Source organism: Typopeltis vanoorti, chromosome 21, assembly GCF_054136105.1.
Source record: "Typopeltis vanoorti isolate ZY-2024b chromosome 21, IOZ_Tvanoo_1.0, whole genome shotgun sequence".
NCBI classification, from domain to species: Eukaryota; Metazoa; Arthropoda; class Arachnida; order Uropygi; family Thelyphonidae; genus Typopeltis; species Typopeltis vanoorti.
In genome coordinates, this window is record NC_143569.1 from 12,677,754 (window position 1) to 12,704,378 (window position 26,625).

The window sequence follows — 26,625 nt, forward strand, 5'->3', positions numbered from 1 at the left end:
TTATAGGTCTCATGCATTTATGAATGTCACAGATGCATTGTTCTTTCTTCTTAATAGAATCTGTTATGATTATTTCTGTGACTGTGCTTGAGAGTGAACTAGAAATGAGATCAAAATATAGGTAATAAATCTTTTGTCCAAGTTTTTTTTATTATTATTATTATTATTTGAAGACTATCATCATCATCATCCTGACATGTACCCTCAAGGAGTGTACAGGATATAATAGTACTACATGAAAATTTTACATCATTGCTAACTTCCTATCTACAATTTTCCTCCAGATCAGTCTGTTACCTATCAAGATGTCAATATTATCAGGTCTTATAATTCTGTCTTCTAAGGAACGTTTTACTGTATCAATCCACCTATATCTTGGTCTTCCTCTGGGTCTTTTTCCTGCCAACCTGTGCAGAGAACACTTGTTTTGTTCATCTTTCCTTGCTCGTTCTGTTTAAGTGACCATACCACTTGAGATTAGCTCTGCTAACACATTCCTGGATGCTAACAATGCCAAATTCTTTTCTAATTTCCTCATTTTTAATATGATATTGCCATTGTTCATGCCCCTAATCTTTCTTAGGACTCTCATATCTGCAGTCTCCAGTCTTTGGTCAAGTGTTTTACTTCTAACCCAGCTCTCAGATCCATAAGTTAAAATTGGTTTGAACACTGTCTTGTATACAGCTGATTTAATGTTTTGACTAATTTCTCTCTTATTCGATATAAATTTATTCATTTGACTTCCTACCAACTAAAGTGTAGATAATCTTGCTCCAGAAATCAAACATGATACATATATTAAAAAAAAAAAAAAAAAAAATCATAAATTATTTTACCTAACTCCCAAATTAGAGAGACTTATAAAATTCAATGGAACTGCATAAAATACTGATAGTATACTAAAACATAAATAATGTTTTATTTGCTAATTAAATTATTATGAATGGAAATTTTAAATGTAAAAAGATACAAATTTCAGCATGCCTGGATAACTTGAAATTTCAGTTAAATAATTTAATTAATAAATAAAACATTAATGAATAAGATAATTTCAATATACATTATACTGAATTTAAAATTGAGCTGAAAATTAATGGAGTTAGGACAAAAATTTGAAGGTAAAGACTGGTACATGTGCATAGAATTATGAAATGTTAGGAATGAAATATAAATAAATGAAAAGACAAATGAACACAATTATGAATAAGGGGACAACTAATAAGATATATACAAGAAAAATCAGTGGTCTGAATGATGTGCTATCAATTTTTGAGAAATCTTCATCAGATTGTAGACTAGTTATGAGTTAACAATAAAACAATGATTTGTTGGTTTGAGAGTAAAGAAAAGTAATTTACCTTATTGAATTGCTATGAGAGCAAGATTAGATAGGGTCTTTGCATGTTTATTGCATAATTGCTTTCATTTTTTTGAAATCAATAAAGGTTACCCTATCAATTTTTTTTTTGTGTGGGGGGATGTTTTAATTGTATCATATGTAATGATATTTCATTGGTGGAATTTTTGTTAATGTCAAATTCTTTTATTTATATTTTTTCTTTGTGATAGGCTGTAGATAGTCATAAGCATATTAGAGTTATAGTATTGGCATCATAATGCTAAATACAGATATTGATAATATTGATCTGTTCGGTTCTTATTTTCAATCTAATATTCTCTTTTGAGATCTACCTGACCTTCTCCCAACTGGTTTCTATTTTATTAATTGTTTAGGATATCAGGTGTTGGCCATTCAGTCCAATTTTATTTGAATTTGTTTAGTTTTTCTTGTATTAATTTTTGTTCCTTTTTTCTTCCCCCCCCCTTTTTTTTTGTCTAATAATATGTATTTTGCCGTTCTCGTGAATTTTATTTCTCTTGTTTTTATTCTTTATCTTGTTTATTGCCCAAATTTCGCTGCCATGTAATAACATAGGTACTGCTATAAGTATTGTATATTTTCTCAAGTATGTTTCTTTTTGTACAGTGTTTGGATTGAGCATTCTATTTATCAGGCCTATAATCTATAAACATTTTGAAGTTTTTAATTATTTTTTCCTCCTTTGTATGATATTTTATATCCAAGATAATTAAAATTATTTATATGTTCTACTGTTTCATTATTAATAACTATTTTGTAACTAGTGTTTGTCCACAAAATGCCATAGTTTTAGCTGTGTATATTTTCATTCCAAACTGTTCTACTATAATGTTTAAATTATATATATTGCCCTTTGTAAGTTGTCTTCCTGAAGACCAGTCTACAGATATTATATACCAAGTATATATAGTAGGAGGTAGGACCTGGTCTAGCGCAGGTATCTTGGGTTTGCCATACCTGTACTCACCAGTGTGAGCAAGCCTCTGTAGCTCAGTCGATATAGACAAAGCCGTTTGGTCAGAAAGACCGGGGTTTGATTCCCGTCCATGACGTGAGGAGCCTTTATCTGACCTCTTTCAACTAAAAGTGAGTTAGCCAGAGGTAGAAGATTTTTTACTTGGAAATCGGGTTTTTCGTCCCTCAGAACAAGCAAATCAGCATATGAACACACCATATCTACAGTCATAAAATAAATAATTAATCCCTCATTAGTAGTGCTCAACCAGTCCTAAGGGACGGTGGAGGATTGGGGAAATCCCATGCGAATAAATAAAAAACCAGTGTTAGCCCAAGTCATAGTAATGTTCAGTTAAGTGTGACCTTAAAGAACAAATGGTAAATCTAATATAGAAGGTATTAGAACCAGGTGGAACAATTAAATTGGTAAACCACATTATATGCCATGATAATGTGTCAGATGGTGTTTTTGTGGTTTTAAGTTTTAATAAGTTTTGTAGTTTATTATGATTGGTGATGACACTTTTGTAATAAAAATGTCTGATGATTTTATAGGTGGTATAAATGTATGGGAATTTTAAAACCTTAGGCTATACACCCTCTTCCCCCAAAAAAACGAAAATAGAAGAAACTAGTGGCACCACCTGTTGCGTCTTTTTGTTGTCAAAAGCAGCAACCTTCATTAGTGTTGTATCAACTGTTTGTGACATTTGTTTCATTAGAAGCTGAGTTACAGTGCCAAGAGGGACAGTGTGTTTTGACAAATGGTCGGAAAATGAGTTTCAAACAGCGAGTTGCGATTGACTTTTGTGTTAAACTTGGTAAAAGTTTTACCGAAACGCATGAAATGCTTCAAAAAAGCACACGGTGATGATTACTTATCCTGTACTCAAATTTATGAGTGGTATAAGTGATTTCAAAGTGGTTGTGAGATGCTTGATGACGATGAAAAGCCAGGCTGTCCAAAAACTGAACTGAGCGAAGTTAACATCCAAAAAGCGCATGATTTCATCAAAGAAAATCCAAAATCGTCTGTGAGATTGATTGAAGATGAATTGGGGATTCCAAAATCAACTGTGCACAACATTTTGACTGAGAGTTTGGGCCTTCGTAAATTGAATTCGCGATTTGTGCCCCACAAGTTGACCGACGACCAAAAAATGTGTCGAATTAACACTGCAAGGACTTCATTAAAACTGCTCATAAGGACTCAAACTTCCTTGAAACGATCATTACTGGTGATGAAACATGCTATTTTGAGTATGAACCTGAAACAGAGTGCTGAGTGGAGACCACCAGAATGGGCATCCAAAAAAAAAAAAAAAGTCACATGGAGAAGTCAAAAGTAAAGACAATGCTGATTTGTTTCTACGATTCCAAGGACATTATCCACAAAGAATTCGTTCCCCCTGGCCAAATGGTCAATGGTGAGTTTTATCTTGAAGTTTTGAAACAATTGATAGTGAGAATTTGTTGCGTACGGCATGAATATCGTGACGACCGACAGTTTTTCAAAACACACTGTCACTCTTGGCACTATAACTCGGCTTCTAATGAAACAAACGTCATAAACAGTTGACACAACCCTAATGAAGGTCGCTGCTTTCGACAACAAAAAGATACAACAGGTGGCACCACTAGTTCCTTCTATTTTCGAAAAGTTGTTTCTTATTGGACAGAGGGTGTATTATTGGGTGTGAGGTGGGGGAAGAATGGATGGCATATTCTAATGGATGTTTTGGATATTGCATATGATGGAAGATGTCACACAAAGAAATCATATTCCTCCAAAACCATCTGATTTCTTGGTTTTGAAGGCAGTGGATGAAGATTAATATTTGTGGGCATTAATAAATCGTGTTAATATGCTTTTTTATAGTAGTATGGGTGATAAGGAGGGAAAAATATGTAGCTAATTGTCAATATTAGTAGGTTTGTGTACACTTTAGTGATAATGATTTAGATCTCATTAAGTTTAAATTTTAGAAGTTTATGGATTTATCTTCCTCGTGTTCAATAGAGAAATGCATTCTGTGGATAAAGGTATTAAGATAATTCAGTAGTTTGTAGCATCCATATTACCAACACAAAGGACATCAAAACACATTTACTGTAGTAAGTGATATCAGTAGGGGAAAGAAGAAGATTGGGGTTGTCATTCTGCATAGGTAAGAGAAAGTTCCTCTAGTTAGCCACTTGGTGTTTTAACACATCTAAATCTTAGGCTGTGCAGAGTTTTGATTTAAGAAGTTGAAGTGTTTTTAATAGTTAATGTTTTAATAGGCTTATTTATACTGTAGTTATTGTAAAGTACTTGCATTTCTGTTTGTGTTTTTTCTTCAATTAATAAAAAGATATGAAAAATTTATTTAAGCAATTAATTTATTAATATATCATTATATAGTAAGCATATCACTGTGTATGGATATGAAGGTATTCATGCTGCTAACATGCGTATCTTTTCCACCATGGAAATTCTCAGCCCATATTCTTGTAAGGTCTATCCTAATAATCACAGACTGTTATTTTCACAGCCATTCGTTAAAATTGACATAAACTGCTTGGAAAGAAGTCAATGGATACCATAGTGTGAGGAACAAACAAACAGCCATGGTGCCCATCTTAATAACATGTAGGACCTCCTTTCATTACAGTGACTGCCTCAATCCTATGGGGCATACTTTCCATGGCTGTTCAATTAGACAGTGGTCAATTCCATACAAACGTCATAAAGTAGAAAGTATTGCATTGTCCACAATGTTCAGATATCTCTCAGAGGACTGATGCCAAACCAGGAAAAACAGGAGCATCCCATCGCACTGCCACCTCCGAATTTCATAGTTGAGATTATGCACTCTGGTAAGAGATGTTCACCTGGCATCTGCCACACCCATCCCTCTGCTCGGTATAGGGTGTGACATGATTCGTTGCTAAATAACACATTTTCAAGCTTCCACATCCTACTGTGCATGCTCTTTGCACCACTGAAGATTATTCTGCATGTTAGTTTGAATAATGTGGACTTGCCTACTGTGTTCCTACCATGGAAACCCCCGTTGTTGGTGAACCTTGGTTCTGAATTTTTTTTGTGTAGTTTCATGTTCAGTCGATACCCAGAACTCTGCATTCAATGTGTCGGCCAATGAATGGCTATTTTAATATATTATTCTTTGTAGGACCCTGTGGTCACGTTTGGCAAGTGTGATGGGTTGTCCACTGCAGGTAGCACTTGCATTGGTGTTTCCATCCCAGTATGGTATCACTGATTTGATCAGGGATGGCTCAATTTGCCAAACATATAGGCTTGCCACATGGCATTGTATCATAACACCTCTTTCAAACACTGTCAGTTACGTTCTCTCAGCCATTTCACCTGAAAACACAGTTGCACTGACTTGAGCGCATCATATTTCTGCAGTTTGTATCAGCTATAAGCAGGGAACTCATAACATGGCACAAGACACCTTGCCCATGGAGATTGTCTCTTGACTTCTGTCCAAGCAGGGTATGTTTCCTTGTTTTTGCTAAACCTGTTAGAATACATAGTGAAAAAAAAGATAAGCTTCTTAACATAGTTGCAAGAGTAGTATTCATATTTTATCTAAGTTTATGCAAGAACAAGGGTTTATCAGAGGAAGGCAGATTATCTGGTCTTCTACCAAGGTGGTATGGTTTCCTTCTCAGAAACTTTTTTCTATTCTCTGCCTTTTATTGAAAGAAGGGGGATAGCAGCAGCCTGAGAATATACAAGTTGGTCAGATATAATTTACTTATATCTGATGTCTCTTGGTCTTAGATACCTTGGCATAATCTGTCACTATCTGTTAATTTGTTTGTGTTCACATGCTAGTTGACTGTTTTGGAGGAAAAATCCAAGTTCCAGGGAAAAGAATCCATACTGTCTCTTTAAGATTGGATAATATAGTGCTACCCAAAATAGTTCTTAATATAATTTATCCACACAATTTAGGAAACACTTTCCCAGGCAAGTAAAAAAAACATGCGCACGCACGCACGCACGCACGCACGCGCACACACACACACACACACACACACACACACACACACACACACACACACACACACAGAGAGAGAGAGAGAGAGAGAGATATCAATGTCAGATATCTCATTTTCCTTGCATATTAAGCTCAGTGGACTTTCACAGTCAAGTAACTTTGCATCTTTGAAAACCTACTTAATGCTCTAAGAGAACATTTAATCTGCATAGCATATTACAGTTGTCAGTGAATGTGTTGTTCTCACCAGTTTGATTGTTTTTGCAGGATGGAACATCACAGTTTCTGGAAGGAAAAACCATTCTGCCTCTGTATGAGGCTGGTTAAAACCTGGTTTTCCTCTTCCTGGACAGGATTTGAACCCAGGTCATTCCAACCAAAGGGCATCATCAAAATTATATATATATATATATATATATATGAAAATTGTTCTCCTCCTCTCTCTTTTTTTTTTTTTTTAAATGAAAACTACAATTTACATATATTCAACTAAGGTTCTTTTTCTCCCCAACTCTGTTCATTCATGGTGCGCATTTATTAATATCTTTTTGTGTTAAGACTCCTCGTTAACTTAACACAAAGTCTGGAGGAACAGGAAATAAAATATATATCAAACACCTTTATTTTTTTATTTGAAATTGTTGATGTTTTTGAGATTTAAAGAAATGAGTGTGATATTTATTTGCTAAATAACTTATTATTTTAGTTCCTAGTGCACAATCTGACCATGGATCTGCATCAGGATCTACAGGTAAGATTTGATATCTTTCTTATTTTAGACTTTTGCATTGTTGATTATAAATATTGTCTCTAATTTTGTGCAGTTGTGAATCAAGAGTTGCTCCTTAAAATATATTGACTGCTTTGGCATATTGAGTAGGTGAACTGTGTGCCATATAATCAAAATTTTCTTATAAAACTGGAAGGAGACATCTACATGCCTGTAAGGAACTAGGGCATCTGACATGTCTTCTCCTCCAATCCCAAACAATTCCCATGGTTCACCATTAGTAAGTATCCAACTGGATACTTGAACAAGAATGGATTTATGGAATGGTTACCTAAACTACACACAAATATATAGGTGATACGTTATGAAATACTATCTAGAGCAGCGCTTCCCAAATTGGGGACTGTAGGTTTTGTTGAGGAGGGCTGTGAAATAATGAAAACAAATTTAAAATCTTTTAAGACTAAGTAGATTTTTTTTATCTAAAAAAAAAAAAAGATATTTAAATTTCATTATTTATTATTTGTTTTTTGTTATTTTTTATATTTTAATGGAAAAAAATCACACATTGGTGCAGGTTCACAAATTTTGCTTCCTGCGTATTTCAGCGCTTAATGAATATTAGTAAATATATGCTTATTCATATAAGTTTCATTTCAAAGCAGAAATCTAAGAATTGCAGTTTCAAATATTTCACCTGATATTGGTGTAGAAGTATTGAAACACATCCATCACATTAAATTGTTATTAAACTTCTTTAATGTTTTTAATTCTTTCTTTATTACTAATCGTTTTACTTTTCATGTGCTTACTGCAAATGTACAATAACAATATATCTATCTGTATAAAAAGCTGAGATAATGTGCCATGTCAAATGTGTATGTAAGATGCTAAAAATGTAATATTTGCATTTGATTTTTGCAATATTCGCTGTGTATGTTTTGTATTGAATATAAATACAATAAATATTATTATAATAAATGTCTATATATTACAATTTTTTTTTCGAGGGGGGGGGATCGTGAAATATTTTAATTTTTCCAAAGGGGGCCCTGACATTCAGTAGTTTGGGAAGCACTGATCTAGAGCATTGGCCAGATCTTTCAGGGGAACCAAGGTAAACAATGAGGATACAATTGCTGGAACAACTCATGATCAGCAGAACTGGAACTAGCAGAAGAATTGCAGAAATGCCATGTTTACATAATTGAGGTGAGATGAAAACAAAACAAGCAGGATACTTCTAAATAATTATAACGTGTTATATTGAGGCAGTGGTGATCAGGGAGAAAGAATAGGTAGCAGTAGTATTCAATATTAAACGCAGAAACAAACTTCATGAATGGCATATTATTATTTCAGGTAGAGTGATGTATAGATTTCAAAATGGTAAATTGGATAATGAAACTTATATGTGCCTCTTGTTGCATAGAAAGTTCCAGTAGGAAAGAATAGAGGAATATTTTAGATAATTAGAGAGGACAATAAAGGAAAAGCTTTTTCTTGTAGGAGACCTTATCATACTGGGAGATGAAATCCTAAACATACAGAAAAAGCTTTTCCTTTATGCTTTTAGAGAAAATTTAGAGAAAAGACTAAAGCTAATAATAACATTCGGTAGGACATGGTGTAAGTGAACAAAAGTATGGCCCCCACAGCCAATACTGGTCATTGGGGGGAAAAAATACCAGTCTTCAGAAAAAAAATATAAAATATTCAGTACAGCAGTATGAGCTGTCAGTAGAGAATATCAAACTAAATGATTTTTAAAAATGTAAAAAAGTAAATTATATAAATGTTTTGCTGTTATTTATTCAAGTGTAGTAGTTCAGATACAAACAGATGATGCACATATAGTTGTCCATTACTTAACTGATATCAAATAATTGGTTGTTTAAAAATCTTTGTTTGAATCCTGTCTAGGACACAAAGAATAACCTTAATGAGAGCTTTTCAGTTGAAGGTGAGTTAGCTGGTTTCATATGAGATGGAAGGGTTTTTCTTCCTGGCAAGTCGAATTTTTCATTTACTGAACAGAACAGACTGTCAGAACATCACATTTAACAAGCTTAATGCATTGGTCTCAGCCATCTGTGATTAATTGGGCACAAAAATCACCATGATAAGTAAATTGTGTTTAATCAGCATGCAATGGGATCCCATTAAATCAATAAAATTATCTGAATTGTTTATTTATGTTGCTGTTACACACACACAGTGTGGTCCATACATTTTATGACTTGATTTGCTGCAGTATTGGAGCGATCTATCGGCAAACATGCTGAGTAATACCAACTATTGTCTACCCCCCCTCCCCAGAGAGTGAGGTTAATTTACATTCAGTAGCATGCAAGTTACATATAGTGCAAAGAATTAAGGAACATCAATATTAATTTGAATACATGAAACCTCATAAGTGTGGTCTAGCACAACACAGCATTGACACTATTCATAATATCCAGTGGGATAAAGCTCTTCTCCTCCATAGATGCAGGTTCAAATATGAATGCCTTTTTAAAGAAAGTTGTGAAGTTATTTTACGTCGGCCGAATCTAAATCAAAATGACTGTCTCACTCTCTCAAAAATCTGGGAGACTTTTATTTTATGTAACCATCAATAAAAATTAATTATTTTTAAAGGATTAATAATATTTAGTAATTAATCTCAGCATGCAGCACCTATGTTAATTGGTGATCCAACGACCGTTCTTTACTGTACGAAATATTTGCACCTTTATTAATTAAAAATTATTACCGTGGTTTTTACATGTTTTATTGTTAAATATACTATGCCACAGGTACCTCTAAAGATATAGTGCAAAGTGCTTTTTCTTTCTACATCATGAATATGAAAAATGAACAGAGAATTGTGATGAAATTTTCTTATAAAGTGGGTCTTTTTGCTACAGAAACCCTTGAAATAGTACAAAAGGCATATGGAAAGGACGCTCTGAATTGATCTAACTTCCTCAGGTGGTATTCATGATTTCATGATGGAGTCAGTAGAAGATGACAATAGAAGTGACTGTCCCACATCAACTCGAATGCAGGAAGACCATGCCAATGTCGCTATTGTTGGATCGTACTTCCTTGTTTTTGATCCGCCATCTTGTTTTAACTCTGTTCTTAAACAAGTAATAAGTTGCTGGTTGATTACTAATTTAAATATAGAGAAATTTATATTTTTAGACTGCACCACTCTATATCTAGATTGAAATGTAGTGAATTAATTAATGAAATATAGTGAATTAATGAAATGTAGTGAAACCGAGTATATCTCTTATTTTTGAAGCTCCCGCTAGGTCCGATAATTTCATGAACGGTGCAGTAAAGGAGATTCAGGCAAACACAATTTTAAAATCATCAAAACAAAACATTTAATTCAGGGTTATATATTATACATATAAACACAATTCTGAAAACAAGATAATATAATTGTCTTAGCTTAACTGGTCACAACATCTTACAGATTCAGTCTATGGGCATTCTGCTATCAGACTTATAGCTTTCACAACATTAGAGCAACTTTTAATAGAGTTCAATATCACAAAATCTCCTAGTAACAAATTTTACTATTGTCACACAGTCAGTAAAGTCTCAATACATTAATGGTGGCAACAACTGCTTCATGAGTATACACTTTCACGCTTCATATTCCGACTGATTTCAGCAAAAAATGTTACAGTTAATGTGGGGAATAACAGGAGGAATTACACATATATCTCTGCACTGAGGTAACATAGAATTGGACAGTTCTTACCGGATAAATCCTTTACTCATCAATTTCACTATGGGCACACTTTATAACTATATTTACTTAGCACACTATGGCAACACTATTTAGAATAAATCTTCTCAATGATAACTGAACTATTAATGGTCACACTTCACGTGTATAGACGTACTTGGATAAAGGAAAATTGCTCATTCCTTCTTTAAATATCTGACCAATTCAGCTCTCTGTTAAAGTTCCATGAAACTAATGGAACATGTAGTAATTCTTTAACTTCTAGAATTATTCTCAGTTGCCTACTACTTTCCCAGTCCTCAAATAGTTCAATTACAGCACTAAAGTTCTAGACACAGCAATTCTTTGCATTTACTTTGCTGCTTCTCAGTATTCTGCTTGTTTGTCTGTGCTCTACTCAATGCTCCCGTGTCCCCGAATGGTCAGTCCTGAAAAAGAGAAGAGCCCCGGTTTTCTCCACTCTCAGCTTATATATCTCCCTTCTTTTTCCCGTCCAAAATTGTTTCTCACGCTCTTTTATGTCAATTCCCTCTCTGCAGTTGAATACCATATCTCGCAATTCATGCACGCGCTAGCTATTTCTAGCCTGTCTTCATAGTAACAAACAAAATAAAATCATCATTCATCATCATCATACATATCAAGGATTTAGGCCTAGTATGGCTATGGCCTGTTCCGGCCTTAGACGTCATCGTTAAATCGTTTAAGAGGACGTCCTGGTTTTCTTTTTCCTAATGGCTTGTACTTTAAGGCTTGTTTTGGTAATCTTTCTGTTTTCATTCTTTGAACGTGTTCCATCCATCTATGTTTATATTTTTAAATTTTTTCAATTCCTGGTTCTTGGTTTAATTCTTTCATAATATCTTGGTTTCTTTTGTGATCAAATAGGGTATACTTTGCAGTTTTTCTCATAAACTTCATTTCTGCTGTTGTTAATCTTTGTTTGTCTTTTTGTTTTATTGTCCAGATTTTGCTTCCATACATTAAGACCGGTAGGGCTAATGTATTGTATACTTTTAGCCTGGTTTGTTTTTGAACTAGGTTTGGTTTAAATATAGAGTTAATTACTCCTGTTATTTTTAAATATTTTGCAATTTTTATGTTTATATCTTTTTCATTTTCATAAGTGATCATACATCCTAGGTAGTTAAATGAATTCACCTGTTCTAAGATCTTGTTATCTAATACTATTTTAGTTCTTGCTGGATCTTGTCCTTTAAAGGCCATGGTTTTTGATTTTTCCGTTGATATTATCATATCATAATCTTTGGATATCTCATTTAGATTTAAAATAGCTTTCTGTAAGTTATCTTCAGAATTTGTAATTATTATTTGGTCGTCTGCAAAGAGGAGAGTGTTTAAGTTAACTGTAGGTGAAAGTTTAATTCCTTGATGTAAATTTTTACTCCATTTTATTATTATTTCATTTAAGTAGATATTAAAAAGAGTTGCTGAGAGGGGACATCCCTGTCGGACCCCTTGGTTTATCTCTCTTGTATATGATAGCTCATGATTTAATCTTATTTGTATTTGATTATTTTCATATATACTTGTGACAGCTTTTAGGATATTATTTGGTATTTGTCTTTCTTTTAATATGTTAAGTAATATGTTTCTTTTAACTTTGTCAAATGCTTTTTCAAAGTCAATAAATGCAATATATGTTTCTAAATTATATTCTCTTCTTTTCTCTATTATTTATTTTAGGCAGAAGGCTGGGTCTATACATGATCGTTCTTTTCTAAATCCATTTTGTACCTCTAGAATAAAGTTTTCGGAATATTTCATTAGTTTGTTATTTAAGATTCTGCTGTATATTTTGTGACATGAATTTAGTATACTGATACCTCTATAGTTTTTAGGGTCATCTCTATTACCTTCCTTAAAGATAGGAATCACAATTGCTTTTTTCCATTCTATTGGGGGGGGGGGGGGATACCAGTTGAGTAAATTTTATTTAAAAATAATAAGAGTCTTCCTTTGAATCTTGTTCCTGCGTATATTTATATAGTTCTGAACCTAGCTTATCTTCTCCAGGTGATTTTCCATTTCTTGTTTCTTTCAGGCTGATTTCTAATTCTTCTTCAGTTATTTCCTTTTCATTTTCGTTAATTGTTTGCCAGTAGTCTTTTTTAAAATATTTGTCTGTCCACAGTTCTGTTTAGTAATTTAGGAATTCTTCTAATTTCAATTCAGTGTTTAATTTTATGTTTTCTTTGGTATCTGCATTTAGGTGTTTCAAAATCTTATATACATTGGGTCTTATTTTATATAAATCATGTTCTAAATTAGAAACAAATTTATTCCATGATTCTCTGTCTTTTTCTGACTTCTCTTTTAGCTATGGCTCTTATTCTTTTATATTCTATTTCATCTTCTAATCTTTTACTACTTAACCATTTGTGATAGGCTTTTTTTATCTTTTTGATTATTTCTTTGATTGTATCATCCCAGATCTTCGGTTTTTTTCTTTTATTGAATTTTTTGGTCTTTCATTTGCTGCTGCATTTAGTATCGTTTTTATATTAAGCCATTCTATTTCTGTTTCTTCATTTTGTTTTATTTTATCTAGATACTGGTTAATTCTTTGTTCATATAGCCATTGTACATTTGTGTCATTCAGTAGTCTAGTTTTATAAACAAATGTTTCAATTTTTCTTTCTGTTCTTGTTACTTGTAGCCATTTAGGTGGTAATCTTAATTTTATTTTAACAAGGAAGTGGTCACTGCTTATTTCATATCCTCTGTGAACTCTAACATCTAGTGAAAATTTTGATGTCTTTTCATTTAATATGAAGTAATCTAATATTGATTTCCATCCTCTTGCTGCCCAAGTATATTTATGTATGTGTTTATGTTTATAGAAGGAATTCATTATTTTTAGGTTATTATAAACTACAAAGTCAATCAATTTTTTACCATTTCTGTTTAGAGTGTGTTCTCCATGTATTCCTATATTATTATTAATTTTCGTGTTTCCAATTCTTGCATTTAAGTCTCCTGCTAAAATTATGTAATCATTTTTATTTATTTTATTATATATGTTTTGTAGCTGATTATAAAAATCAGTATTATCCTGTTCTCTTCCTTCTTCTGGGGCATATAAACCAATTATTGTTAAATAGTCTCTATCTATTTTTATTCGAGCTTCTATTATTCTTTCATTCCATAATTTATAATGTTTTAACTGTTTTGAAAGGGAGTTATGAATCCAAATCATGACTCCTGCTTGTGCTCTTTGGTCTCTGTCGACTCCACTGTATATCACATTAAAATTTCCAGTTCTCATAGTTCCTTTTAATTTCTTTTTTGTTTCAATGATTACTGCTATTTTAAAATTTCTTTCATTTAATAACTGGTCTAATTCTATTTCTTTATATGCTATTCCTCTTACATTCCAGTTTGCTATGTGTATTATATTTTGTCGTTTCCATTTTCATTTTCCCTTTTCCATTCCAGGGTCGTTTCCCATAGATTCAATCCAATTATCTTTTTCTGTCAGCTTACAAGTATGGTTATGTTCTCCATGTCAGGGGACTAGCCTGACGATGGAATAGTTCAGTGGTAGGGCTGCTACCTTAAGGCTTCTGAACTCGCATTCTTCCGAATTTAAACCCATAGGAGGAATAGGGTATATTGAAGGGGAAAGGGTAGATTATAGAAGAAATATAGTAAGATTTATAGAGAGGACATAGTTGTAAGGCCAGAAATGAAAAGACCCCATGGCCCTCGAGTACTCTAATAGCACAAGGGTCATAAAGTAAGAAGAGTTGGCTGATAAGGCCTTATAGGAAAGATTAAAGTAAGTGTGTCTTCCTCAAAGTAGAAGAAGGAGAGGATAGATCCAGCTAGGGGTCCATGGGAGTGCCGCTTCCCTTACAATCAAGATGATTGCCCCTTATGGCCCTGTTGGTTCACGAATCCTTATTCAGTATATTTGGACCACCCCACCATATATATATAAACACACACACGTACGCGCATGTACACACACATGGTGGGCTCCCCTCTCCGCCACCCAGGGGACGCGCTCTCTAGGGGTTACAGGGTCCCCTGAGAGACAAAATAAAATAAAAACAGAAATATATTATAACGTTATACCTTTACATGCTGGTAGTGATAAATAAAAAATGAAAATATTATAATTCACATAAGGCATATTAAACTTATATATACAATTCCTCATAATATTAATTTAGGAATAATCAAAATATACAGAATAATATTTCAATACAAGGTCCTATCATTGCTAACACATATTTTAGATTAATTAATAAAATTTAATAAATAAACTCAAGGCAATTACATGAATAATAATTTACAATCATGGGATTAATATCAAATAGTTTTTACAAGTATAGCCTTTGGTATGGTGGATTAAGTTGGATTCTGTAAGGAATATTAATAACTTAAATTTCTCCTTATTCAGAATCCAACACTATATTGGTGAAGAACAATTGTCGAACCATACCATAGATGATGGTGGAGGCTTCAGACATCCCTAAGAACATTCTGAGTTGAAGATTTGGGGATGAGAAAGTTGTGTGTGCATTTTGTCCCACATGCCTCAAGAGCTGAGAAGAGATGATCCAGTGACGTGTTATCAGGACATTATTGAGATGGTTGATGCAGATGAAAATTTCTTTGACAAAATCATTATCAGCAGTGAGAGCTGACATAGCTCCTACAGTCCAGAAACAAAGTGACAAAGTTCTGAATGGATTAGTGAAACATCTCCCAGACCAAAGAAATTGAGATTTCTAACATCACGCATCAACATGATGTTGATACTTTTTTTTCTTTTCCCCTCTCTCTCAAGGTGTTGTGCACAAAGAATTCGTGCCAGAGGGAATTTTTCCTGTTGCATGATAAACCACCCATTCATAAAGTTGCAAATGTGCATCACTTATTGATAATCAAGAGAATCCCCACCCTTTATCACCCCCTCCACACACACACACACACCTCATCAGATTTATACCATTTGGACTATTTGCTGTTTCCCAAGTTGAAAAGGAAGCTGAAAGATGCCAATTTGTGGAACTTCCAGCCATCCAAAAAGCTGATGAATTAAAGACAATTGAACAAGTGGGATTTTCTGTGGCTCTGTGAAAACTGTATGACTATGCTAAAGCTTACACAGATGAAAGTGGATCATATTTCGAATAACAAATAGTATATCCTTTTTTTCATGTGTTTTTGACTAGGAATATGTTAAAAAATTATTTATGGATTTCCATTTTCAAGAAAATATTTATGGAAAAAAATAAACATTTGTAAATTACACTTCAACAATGAATCAAAAACTATTTTGGAAGCTACTTTAAAAGCAAAAAATTATCAGACCATTATAAATCCTACTCTCCATTGCATGTTAACAGAATTTATATGAAAAAAAATGTAAGATTGGCATGTTCAACAACCATTCACATTTTTCATTTTGGATGTTTTGCGAGATGAGAAATTTAATCGAATTCATGTCAGTAAACAGATAAAATCAGTATTTTTTCTTGAACTTAAAATCAAAATAAATAAATGGGTATTTTTTGAAAAACTTGAATCAAAATTTGGATAGAAATTGAACGGAAACAAAACAAAAAAAAAGCTGAAATCCGAATTTAAATAAAGCAAAGTGATTCCTCAAGGGTTCATTTTAGTGAGTATAGGAGTGGTGAACCCACGTGTTGGATCGTCCTTCCATAGTAGTAATACTACATCCTGTCTTTTGATCCACATCTTGTTTTAATGTTGTTCTTATTAAGGTTAATTAATTGTATGTTGATTACTAAGCCAAATATAGGGAAATTGCTATTATACTGCACCACCCTATATTCAGATTAGTCTATGCAAAATAGTGGAATCAAATATTAATTAACTTTAACAGTCTAATTTTTATATATAGGCCGAGTTTAACATCAACATTTAAGGTTCCCACTAGGTCTGATAATTTTATGAACGGTGTAGTGAAAAGGAATCAGGCTAACAACAAATTGAAATCAATAAAACAAAACATTTAATGCGGGGTTATATAATATAAACATAAGCATACTTTAGATACAAGATATTATAAAATTAACTCTGTTCAACAACTCATAACATTCATTCAACTCTTGGTATCAAACATTGAGTCTTTAAAATCTGATTTCTCCCTAACAAACAAAGATAGTTCTAAAGTTCAATATCACTGAAATTCACAGCAAATATTTTAACAATTGCATTCTCTAATTATCCCTTCGTCAGAAATCACATAGTTCAGTCAAGAGGTAGTTATCACTCTAAGTGGGGGGACTATTAATCTTCTAACTTCGGCTAATTTCAGCATAAATACCACAGTTAATATTAGGATTTAACAGGAGGAGTTAATTCTTATAACTTCACTCTAAAATGGTATAAAGTACAACTGTTCCTACCGGAATAAATCCTTGCACATATTATTCATTGAGGCACACTTAAAACTTTAGTTAACTATCACAATGGAGCTACACATTTCAAAAGTAATCTTCTTTAAAATAACTTAATCATTAATCTCAGCACATGACAAATGCAGACACACATGTACTAGAAAATTCACTTATTCCTGATATACTACTTTGCAATAGAATCAGCTTTCCACTAATCTTCCTTAGAAGCTCTGGAATTCAACATTAACTTGAGAATTCCATATCAATATTCTGAGTTGTCAATTTATATCTCGATCCTTCATAATTTAATTACAGCATTTAATTCCTATTACTACAGCCTCTTACTTAACTCCGTGCTGCTAATAAATAATTTCCTCATCTCTATCGTACTGTTCTGAGTGCCGTTACTGTGTTGAGTGCTCCAACTGCACTCTCAGTGCCTAGTCCCCCAGTTCTAGTGCTGATTGTGACGACTCCCACTGCCCGACTCCCTTTTTTTTTACTCTCGCTTTCCGTTTATATGCCAAAACTTGTTCTCACTGTCTAGCTTATATCAATTCCATCTCACGTCCATAACTCGCGCGCTACCACTCTCGCGCTTTCTACTTTTAACTCCGTCTCCATGACAACAATTAGAGCAGTACATAAGCATAAGCATTACATCACATTTTACCTTTACATACAGAAATAAAATAAAAGGATATTTTTCAGTTCAAATAATATACAATTAAATACGATGAACACAAATTCTACTATTAATATAGGAATAAAAATAATCTGAACGTTATTTTTATACAGAGTTCTTTCCATTATTTATACATATCTTAGATTAAATAATTAAATGAAAAAAAAACTCAAAGGTAATTATATGAATAATAGTTTATAACAAGAAATTTACATTAAATGTTATCTACAAATGTTGGATTCTGAAAGGAGTATTAATAATTTTAACTTCTCTTCATTCAGAATCCAACACAAGGTACCTGATGTTGACCATGCCTTACTTCCATAATGTACATCTGTAGATGTATATTATGTTACATTATCTGTAGATTGGTCCCTATCCTTCTTTCTTTTATTCTTACTCTTTCCACTCCAATGCTTAATATTAGAGTATTTGAGGGCTAGGGGTGATGAACCTTTCCTATCTTACTTTGTTCTTCTCATGCAGTGAGAGTCTGCTTACCCTCCCATCATGCCCAACTAATGCTAGAAGGCAAATGCAGCAGAGGTGTGGCAAACCAGCTGCATTAAAATTGTGAAAAAAAAAACCCTATGAATAGAGAACCATTACCGAGCCAAGATAATGCTACTGCATCCGGGACAGCCAATGTCAATATTTTTACATAACAGGAAACGGTTAAAGGACTCTTCTTAAACTAGTAAAGACCAAATTGATGGAGAAAGAGCTATAATCACTTGCAGAACTCCATCTTAACCTTAGAACCTGGTCCAAGAATTATAACAATTAGATTAAAAGGAAAAATAAAGAAGTTTTTTTTTTTTTTTTTTTTTTCAAAATTATCCAGATTTATGCTCCAAATCAATCACATGAAGATGAAAAATTAGATATACTTTCTACCAGCAATTACAGCACCTTATTGACAAAACAAACAAAAGGGATATCCTAATAGTAATGGGAGATTTCAATGCCAAGGTAGGGAGATTTACACCAGGCATGAAAGGTGTGATGGGCAAATTTGGAGTGGACAAGAGAAATGAAAGAGTAGAAAGACTGCTAGAATCCTGTAAACAAAACAATCAATTCATCTCAAACACCATGTTTTTCCATAGACCATCATGCAAATACACATGGCATTTCCAGATGGTATGATTAAAAATTGTATTGATTACATTTCAATCAAAAATTGAAATATAATCAATACAATTTTTAATCATACCTGGAAATCCTCAATCTACAATGTAAGAACACTAAAGCCAATTTTGACTCTGATCATGAATTACCAGCTGCAAAAATTAAGTTGAAATTTAAAAATAGCATACCAAAGACCCTAAGCAACATTATTAACATAACAAAACTGAAAGATACAGCTATACAAAACTACTATAGAAACATAATAGAAACAGAGTTAAAGAATATAACCTTTGACAATGTAGAAAATACATGGAAAATGGGCAGAGTAGTTATGATAAATGCTGCAAGAAAAGTAATTCGTACAACAATTAGAGCAAATAACTACTGGATAACCACAGAAATGCTGGAAACTTCAGAAGAAAAAAGTGTGCAAAAAATATAGGAAAATAAGCAATGTTATAGAAGACTGAAAAACAAAATAGATAAAATTTGTAGATCTGCTAAAAATGCTTGGTTAGAAGAAAAAAGCAAAAACGTGTGAAGAAGCCAATAAAAAGAATGATTGCAAGACTATATAAAATTGAAACTGGAACAATTCAAGAGATTAAAAAAAATTGAAAGAATATTGCCAGATACTTTCCAGAGAGAAGAAAACTGGCAAAACAAAAGCAAAGAGACAGAGAAAAAGCACCATTCATAATAAAAGAAGAAATTTTGGAAGCAGTAAACCAGATGGAATTTATCTAAGTACTGGGCATACAAGTTTCCTATATGCTGCTGTTTTATTGCCTGCAAACAAGCATTTGATTCCATTGACAGTAACAAAATGATAAACATCTTAAAATCTATGGCGCTAGATTCAGAACTACAAACCTTTATTACAAATTATTATAAACATACCAAAGCATCTGTCAAATTTAATAAAATAAAAACAGAAAAAGGAGAAAAAACTGAATCATGCAGTTTTTTCCACTCTCACCAAATTTATCTATCTATCTTGAAGAAATATGCAAATCCAAAACTGAAGAACTAGGTCCCTAAATAAATGGCACAAATATGCAGACAATATTATTATGCTTGTAGAATTTAAAGAACAATCGGGAAAAAACAATAAAAATTTTAAATGAAGAATGCAAATTTTTTCTAAGCAAAACAATCAAAATAGAAAGATATGAAAAAATTTCAATAAACTTAGAAAATCACATACTTGAACAAGTAAAGCAATTTACATATCTTGGCACTCGTTAAAAAAAGAGAATTGAGTTCTTTCGTTATGTGGCAAGTAAGAGGAAGAATGACTATGGAAGATTAACCTTAATGAGTACTGATGGTGACAAGGTGACTGAAGCAGATAAAACCATTGAGTTACTGGAAGACCTAAGGGTATATCATCCTAGTGAGGTTACCGCTTTAACCTATGTGACAGACACTAATGTGGGAACAGAGGTGGATGAATTAGAGGTTCTTAAGATATTTCAGAATCACAATGTAAATACAGCTGTAGGATTTAAAAGAATGTGTAAGGGAACTGGAAATGCCTTTGACTAAGCCCTTTCATTGAAGTCTCAATTCTGGTAGATTTCAAAGGGAGTGGAAAGAGTAAAAAATAATTCCTTTCTATAAGAGAGGTTCTAAGACTGCAGTAGCAAATTATAGATAAATCAGGATCTCAGGCATGGTGGTAAAAGTGCTAGAAAAATTGGTCAAAAGGGATATTCAAGAATGGGTAGATAAAAATATGATACTAAATGAGGGTCAGCATGGTTTTGTGAAGAATTAGCCATGCCTTAGTAATTTACTAACTTTTTATAATACAGTAATAGCCAAGGTGGATAAAGGAAATGGCTATATGATGATTTTGCTGTATTTTGCAAAGGCATTTGACAGAATACCACATGGAACGCTGTTACACAGATTAAAACAAATGGGGACAGATATGACACTGGTTAAGTGGATAAGAAGGTAGCTGCTGGATAGATATCAAAAGGTGGTATATGGAAGGGCAGAATTGAAGTGAAAAGTGTGAAACTTGCGGCACACCAGTAGTGACTAGTGGTGTGCTGCAAGGTTCAATACTGGGACCATTGCTTTTAATTTGTACATAAACGATATAGGTAATAACTAGAAAGGAAATATTCAATTTTTTTTCTGCTGATGATGTGAAATTAGGTAGTAATAGTTAATTAATATGATGTGGAGTGCTTTCAGGACAATTTAAATAGGCTGCCAGTATGGGCAAAAGTGTCAGTTAATGTTGAGAAATGCAAAGTTATGCATTTGGGGATAAATAGATTACAAGCTGTGTATCACATTGGTGACACTGTACTCCAGGAAATAGATGAAGCTAGAGATTTCAGGGTGGTGGTAGACAGAGTTAAAGTTTAGTGGACATATAGCTATTGTTGCTGAGGTAGCCCATAAGATTTCTTTGGTATTGAAGAACACATTAACAAGTAGAGATAAGGAAGTTGTTGTTCCTCTTTATAAGGCTTTGATATGCCACATCTGGATTACTGTGCTCAAGTCTGGTCCCCTGAGTTTCTTGGGGATGAGAAAGTGGTGGAGAGTATTCAGAGGTGAATGGGCTGTGGAATATTCCCTATGTGAGGATAGACTGAAGGCGTGTGGATTGCAGAAGTTGGTTGATAGGAGAAAAAGAGGGGATGAAGGTGTGTGGATTGCAGAAGTTGGTTGATAGGAGAAAAAGAGAGGATATGATAGAAACATTTATGTTGCTTAAAGGGTTTTCATAGGATAGATGCAGGGAAAATGTTTCAGCACTTAGCTAGAGGAACAAGAGAAGGGTTATCACTGAAATTGAATAAAGGTGTGGTTAGTAGGCATGTGCGAACTAGAATTTTTGCTTGGAGAGTTGTGAATGAGTGGAATGGGTTGCTAGAGTCAGTTTGAGTGCTTTGTCTGTTAATGGGTTCAAGGAAAGGATCATTGATTGATAGGATGACAAATTGGGTCTCCTGCAATAAGTCTTCGGACTCCATGTAGGTGCCCGTATTATAATAATAATAATTGCTCACAACCTCGACAACAAAGACACAATAAAACAAGTAATAAAGGACATTCTTAATAAATGATTGTGTAATATGAATAAATTTGGGTATATAACTGCATTTCAAAACATCTCAAACTAAAACTATAAAACCATTAGTATACTTATAGCAATGTATGGAGCCGAGATTTTGACACTCATTGAGAAAGAAATACAGAAAATCAGAGCATTCGATGTGAAATGCTTAAGAAAAATAAAGACTCACTGGTCAGAATACAAAAGAAACGAGCGAGTCAGACACCCAACCGGCCAGGATGTATATATACGTCCAAGTTACCATAGATGCAAAGTGCATATTAAAATTGTAATATGCCATTGATATTACATTGAAATATGTGATGGATACGAAGTGTAGAGGAGAGATGTATTTTATCCATATTGATGACAATGTGGTTAAACTATAGTGAAGATATCATAGCTATAATTCTTAAAGAGCAATTAAGATAGCTTGGACACTCCAGAAAATTACCTTTCAAAGATTACCAAATATAGTCTTGAATGTAATCATTGGAGGAAGACAATCAAGAGCTAGACCAAAAAGAACTTGGCTATTGTCTTTGAAGGAAAGGTAAAAGTGTAACAGTCTCCCAGTTAAACTTTTATTACAGTTAATTGTCATGTTCCATTATATTGAAAATGCAATGCTTTTATGGTCTTTTCATTTTACATATTTTTAGGCTGTTACACATGACGAAGTCAGCTTTCTGACGAAACTAGTCATGTTCTATTAAAGTTCTGATTTTAAATCCTTAGCGTTTAGTCATTAAAATTTAACAAATATATATATATATATATATATATATATATATAAATAAATAAATTGATGAACTTTTCAGGAAATTAAGGAAAATACAATTATGCACCATTAATATATACTTTTCTATGATGAGAGAAAAATTATATGAAAATTATATGAAAAATGAGATGACTTAGAATCCCCTGGAGATGTACAGAAGCACTGACTAGACCCATGGGTATATTGAATAATGTTCATGATGCCGTTTTGAAGTCAGATTATCACAGTCATTCAAGGTTAGCTACTATACAAAATTGATGTAATGAGTTTATTTGAGCTTTTAGCAGAGATAAAGCTTGTTTTAGGTCCATCTAGCCCAATAAAGACTTACAGATTTAGAGCCCTGCCGAAGTCTGCAACTAAAATGCTAGTAAACAGTGTCAGTAATACTGCAATAGTGCTCTCTTTGTGTTTTGAACCCACAACCTCACCATCTGAAGTCTATCACTCTAACCAGTAAACCAATACAATGAAGAAGGTTTCGAATGAAATCATGCAAAAGAGTTCACGGAAACAGAAAGTGAATAAATTTAATGGTATTATATCTCTCATAGGAAAGCAATGAAAAACTAATCAAAACCGATATGCATAAACTGAAATCAATTACCGTACATGTCGGCTTATAAGTTGACTCTTAAATACTACAGAAAACCCTTCAAAATCATGGGTCGTCTTTTACGGCAAGTATAAAAAGGGATGCTTAATTTCTTGGATGAACATTTAGGTGATTACAATACATCATTATATAAGAAATTAGGCAGTGTTTATAAACAAATCAGATTAATTTTTTGTTACATAAATTTATTTAAAATATTACAATAGATGTAAGTCTTAAAAAATAAATAATTAACCTCAATTTTCATGTTAATTTTCTTCATCTGTTGAAAATAATTCTTCAGATTCATTGTTTAAATGATCGTCATATGGATCTCTGTTTGAATCTGGTAAATTGATTTCATTTTCATCATCATCAGTGTCCCGCAACAAATCATCTTCTGTACCATCCATAAGATTAGAGATACCACACTTTTTAAATGATTTTATTAGTCTCTACTTTTACTTTATTACATGCTTTGATCATAAAATTGCACAACATCTCACATAGATGTCACTTTTCATGCACTTTTCTAATTCCTTATCCTTGGCACTTGTTGACCTTTGGATATGATGATGTTGTAAACAACTGGCTGCCTTGTTTAAATATGCCATTGTAAACATATTTAAAGTTTCTCTTGTTCTGTCTCTTAATCTTTACTTTAATCTCTATTTACTTTACTTACTCTTATCTCTATCTACTTTACTTTTGCTTCCTTTTTTACTTTACACTATTCTTACGCTTTACACTTTTACTTAAGTTACTACATGTTATCTAACAGAAAATACCTTGGGAACCTTGGAAAATTTATTTAATGTTATGACTGAGCCACCAAGATTCCCCTTAAGGTTATTAAATATAATTAAGATTACCTGCAGTATCTCTCAAGATCTATCTCAAGCATAATTGATAGTCGTGGGCAGAACTGGCGCTAGGGTCTTTGCCTCCCGAATGCAATTTCTATCTAAGCGCCCCTGTAACGATCTGGGTGTGTGTGGTTCTTTTACGATAATAAAAAATTAAATTATTTGAAATTTCTTAAATAAATTTTGACAGAACAGCCACACGTTGGTTCGCTAAATGTAATGAACCGGGAGTGTTGACTAGGCAGGATAATCGTTAAAAACCCGAATATTCAAAAATTCTCAAAAGTTAAAGCAAATTTTGATAAAGCCGCTTCACTTTAATCGTTGAATATAATGATACAGGGATTATAACCTCACCGACCCGAATCGCTAACGAAATTAAAATAAATTTTAATTCAAGTTAAATTTATTTGAACTAAAGTTTAAAAAATTCTTGCATTTTACAAGTTACTAAATTCTTAGTAACTTGAAAAAAAATTTGAATAATTTTTATAAGTGGAACTATCTTTTAGGAAAATAAAAGAAACTCAAGCTAGATGAGAAAATAAGAAAAGAATTCAGAAATAATTAGAACATTTAATATATAAGTATTCAAAAAATATAACATCTTTACAGAATAACAGAAAATAAATTAAATTACATAAATATACTTGAAATTTTTTTAAATTAAAATTTTAGAGGTTTTGATTTCATATTCACAAAATTAGAAATAATGGTCTTAACGTCTAATTCCGCACACATATCATTTTCAATAGCTATTAACGCCAAACTAACAAACCTTTTTTGTGACGTACTTGTTCTTTCAACTTGGAAAAGGAACGTTCACTGCTCGCTACACTAACAGGTAAGGCTAATAGTGTTCTTAAAACAATTGAAAAGTTAGGGAAAGATAAATTATTGGACACAACAAAATTAAGAATATCGAAAGGGTTTTGAATATTTAAATTATCCTTCCGAAAAATATCCTGGAAAGCACATAACTCGTCATATAGTTCTATTGCATTTACATCTTTATTGTCGCCGTCCTTCAAGAGAATCTCAAAATCGTCACAATTTTTTCGTAAAGCATCGTTATTAATTTGTAGTAATCTATGCAAGAAATTGAAATTATCATAATATGTTTTTAGTTGTTCAAAACATTCTATTAACGACATTGCAACGTCTAGAAGTGTATAAAACACATTCACTCTAAATTTATCTTCTGGCAATTGTGGCGTTTCGTCATGATGCTCATAGTCAAATTGTCATATCTTATTTCGTCGTCGAACTTCCGTACCAGTTTTGAATTCTTGTTCCCCATCCACCTCTTCACTCAGTTCTTTTGCCATTTTCAGAACTTCTTTAAAATTTGTATCTGATTGATACTCTTGTAAGAATATTTTTAAGTTTTCGATAGATTCTAAAGCAAGTGTAATATTCATATTTTTGTCTTGAAGCATTTTGCTCACAGGGTTTATTCTGTTAATCATGCCAAGTTATAAGAGAGCAAATAAATTTGTAGTCCTTTATTTTAGCACATAATATTTGTGCTTCATGCTGAGTTTCTTTATTAAAATTTTCATTATTTAAAATTTCAAAAAGTGCATCGTAAATTTCTCCTAACTTAAATCGTAGAGGGCGGATTGCATTAATTTTACTTTCCCATCATGTTTCTGGTGGCTGTTTCAATGTTAATTTTTTTATGAACTTTAAAAGGATTGCCCAACGTTTGTAAGAGAATGAAAAGAAATTGTATATATCTTTAATAATTGCAAAGAAACTAATTGTATCCGCATTCACTTTGGCTGCATCGTTAATGATTAAATTTAGAGTATGAGCAGCACATGGCACATAAAAAGCTCGAGGATTTTTCTTCAATAGCAAATTTTGGAGCCCATATTTTTTCCCTTTCATATTTGCCCCATTGGTCATACCCTTGATCTCGCATGTCTTCAATGGGAAGGTTCCATTTTTCCAGTTGTTCCATTATTATTGCACATAAACCACATCCTGTGGAATCTGATATATCTGCAAAACCTAAAAAGTTTTCCCTGATCTTGACAATTCCATTGTCACAGGAAACAAAGCGAATAATAATGGTCATTTGTTCTGTTTTACTTTCATCAGGTGTGCAGTCTAAAATTAGGGAATAATATTTAGATTTTCAAATTGATAAGGAAATTGTATCCCTGATTGTGTTACTTAAAGTTTCCAATATTTCATTTTGACTGTCTTTACTCAAATAGTGTACTCTATTGTTTCGTTGTAGG

General features: G+C 32.8%; 1 protein-coding gene across 2 annotated transcripts in view; it reads left to right on the forward strand.

Moving 5' to 3' along the window:
- LOC150094626 (proteasomal ubiquitin receptor ADRM1-like) overlaps positions 1-26,625 on the forward strand; it is a 209,431-nt gene that overhangs the window by 129,845 nt on the left and 52,961 nt on the right. For both annotated transcript variants that reach the window (XM_090410846.1, XM_090410847.1), the window contains exon 7: positions 7,064-7,108. In XM_090410846.1, the coding sequence (XP_090266972.1) occupies positions 7,064-7,108 (45 nt within the window). The remainder of the gene's footprint in view (positions 1-7,063; positions 7,109-26,625) is intronic.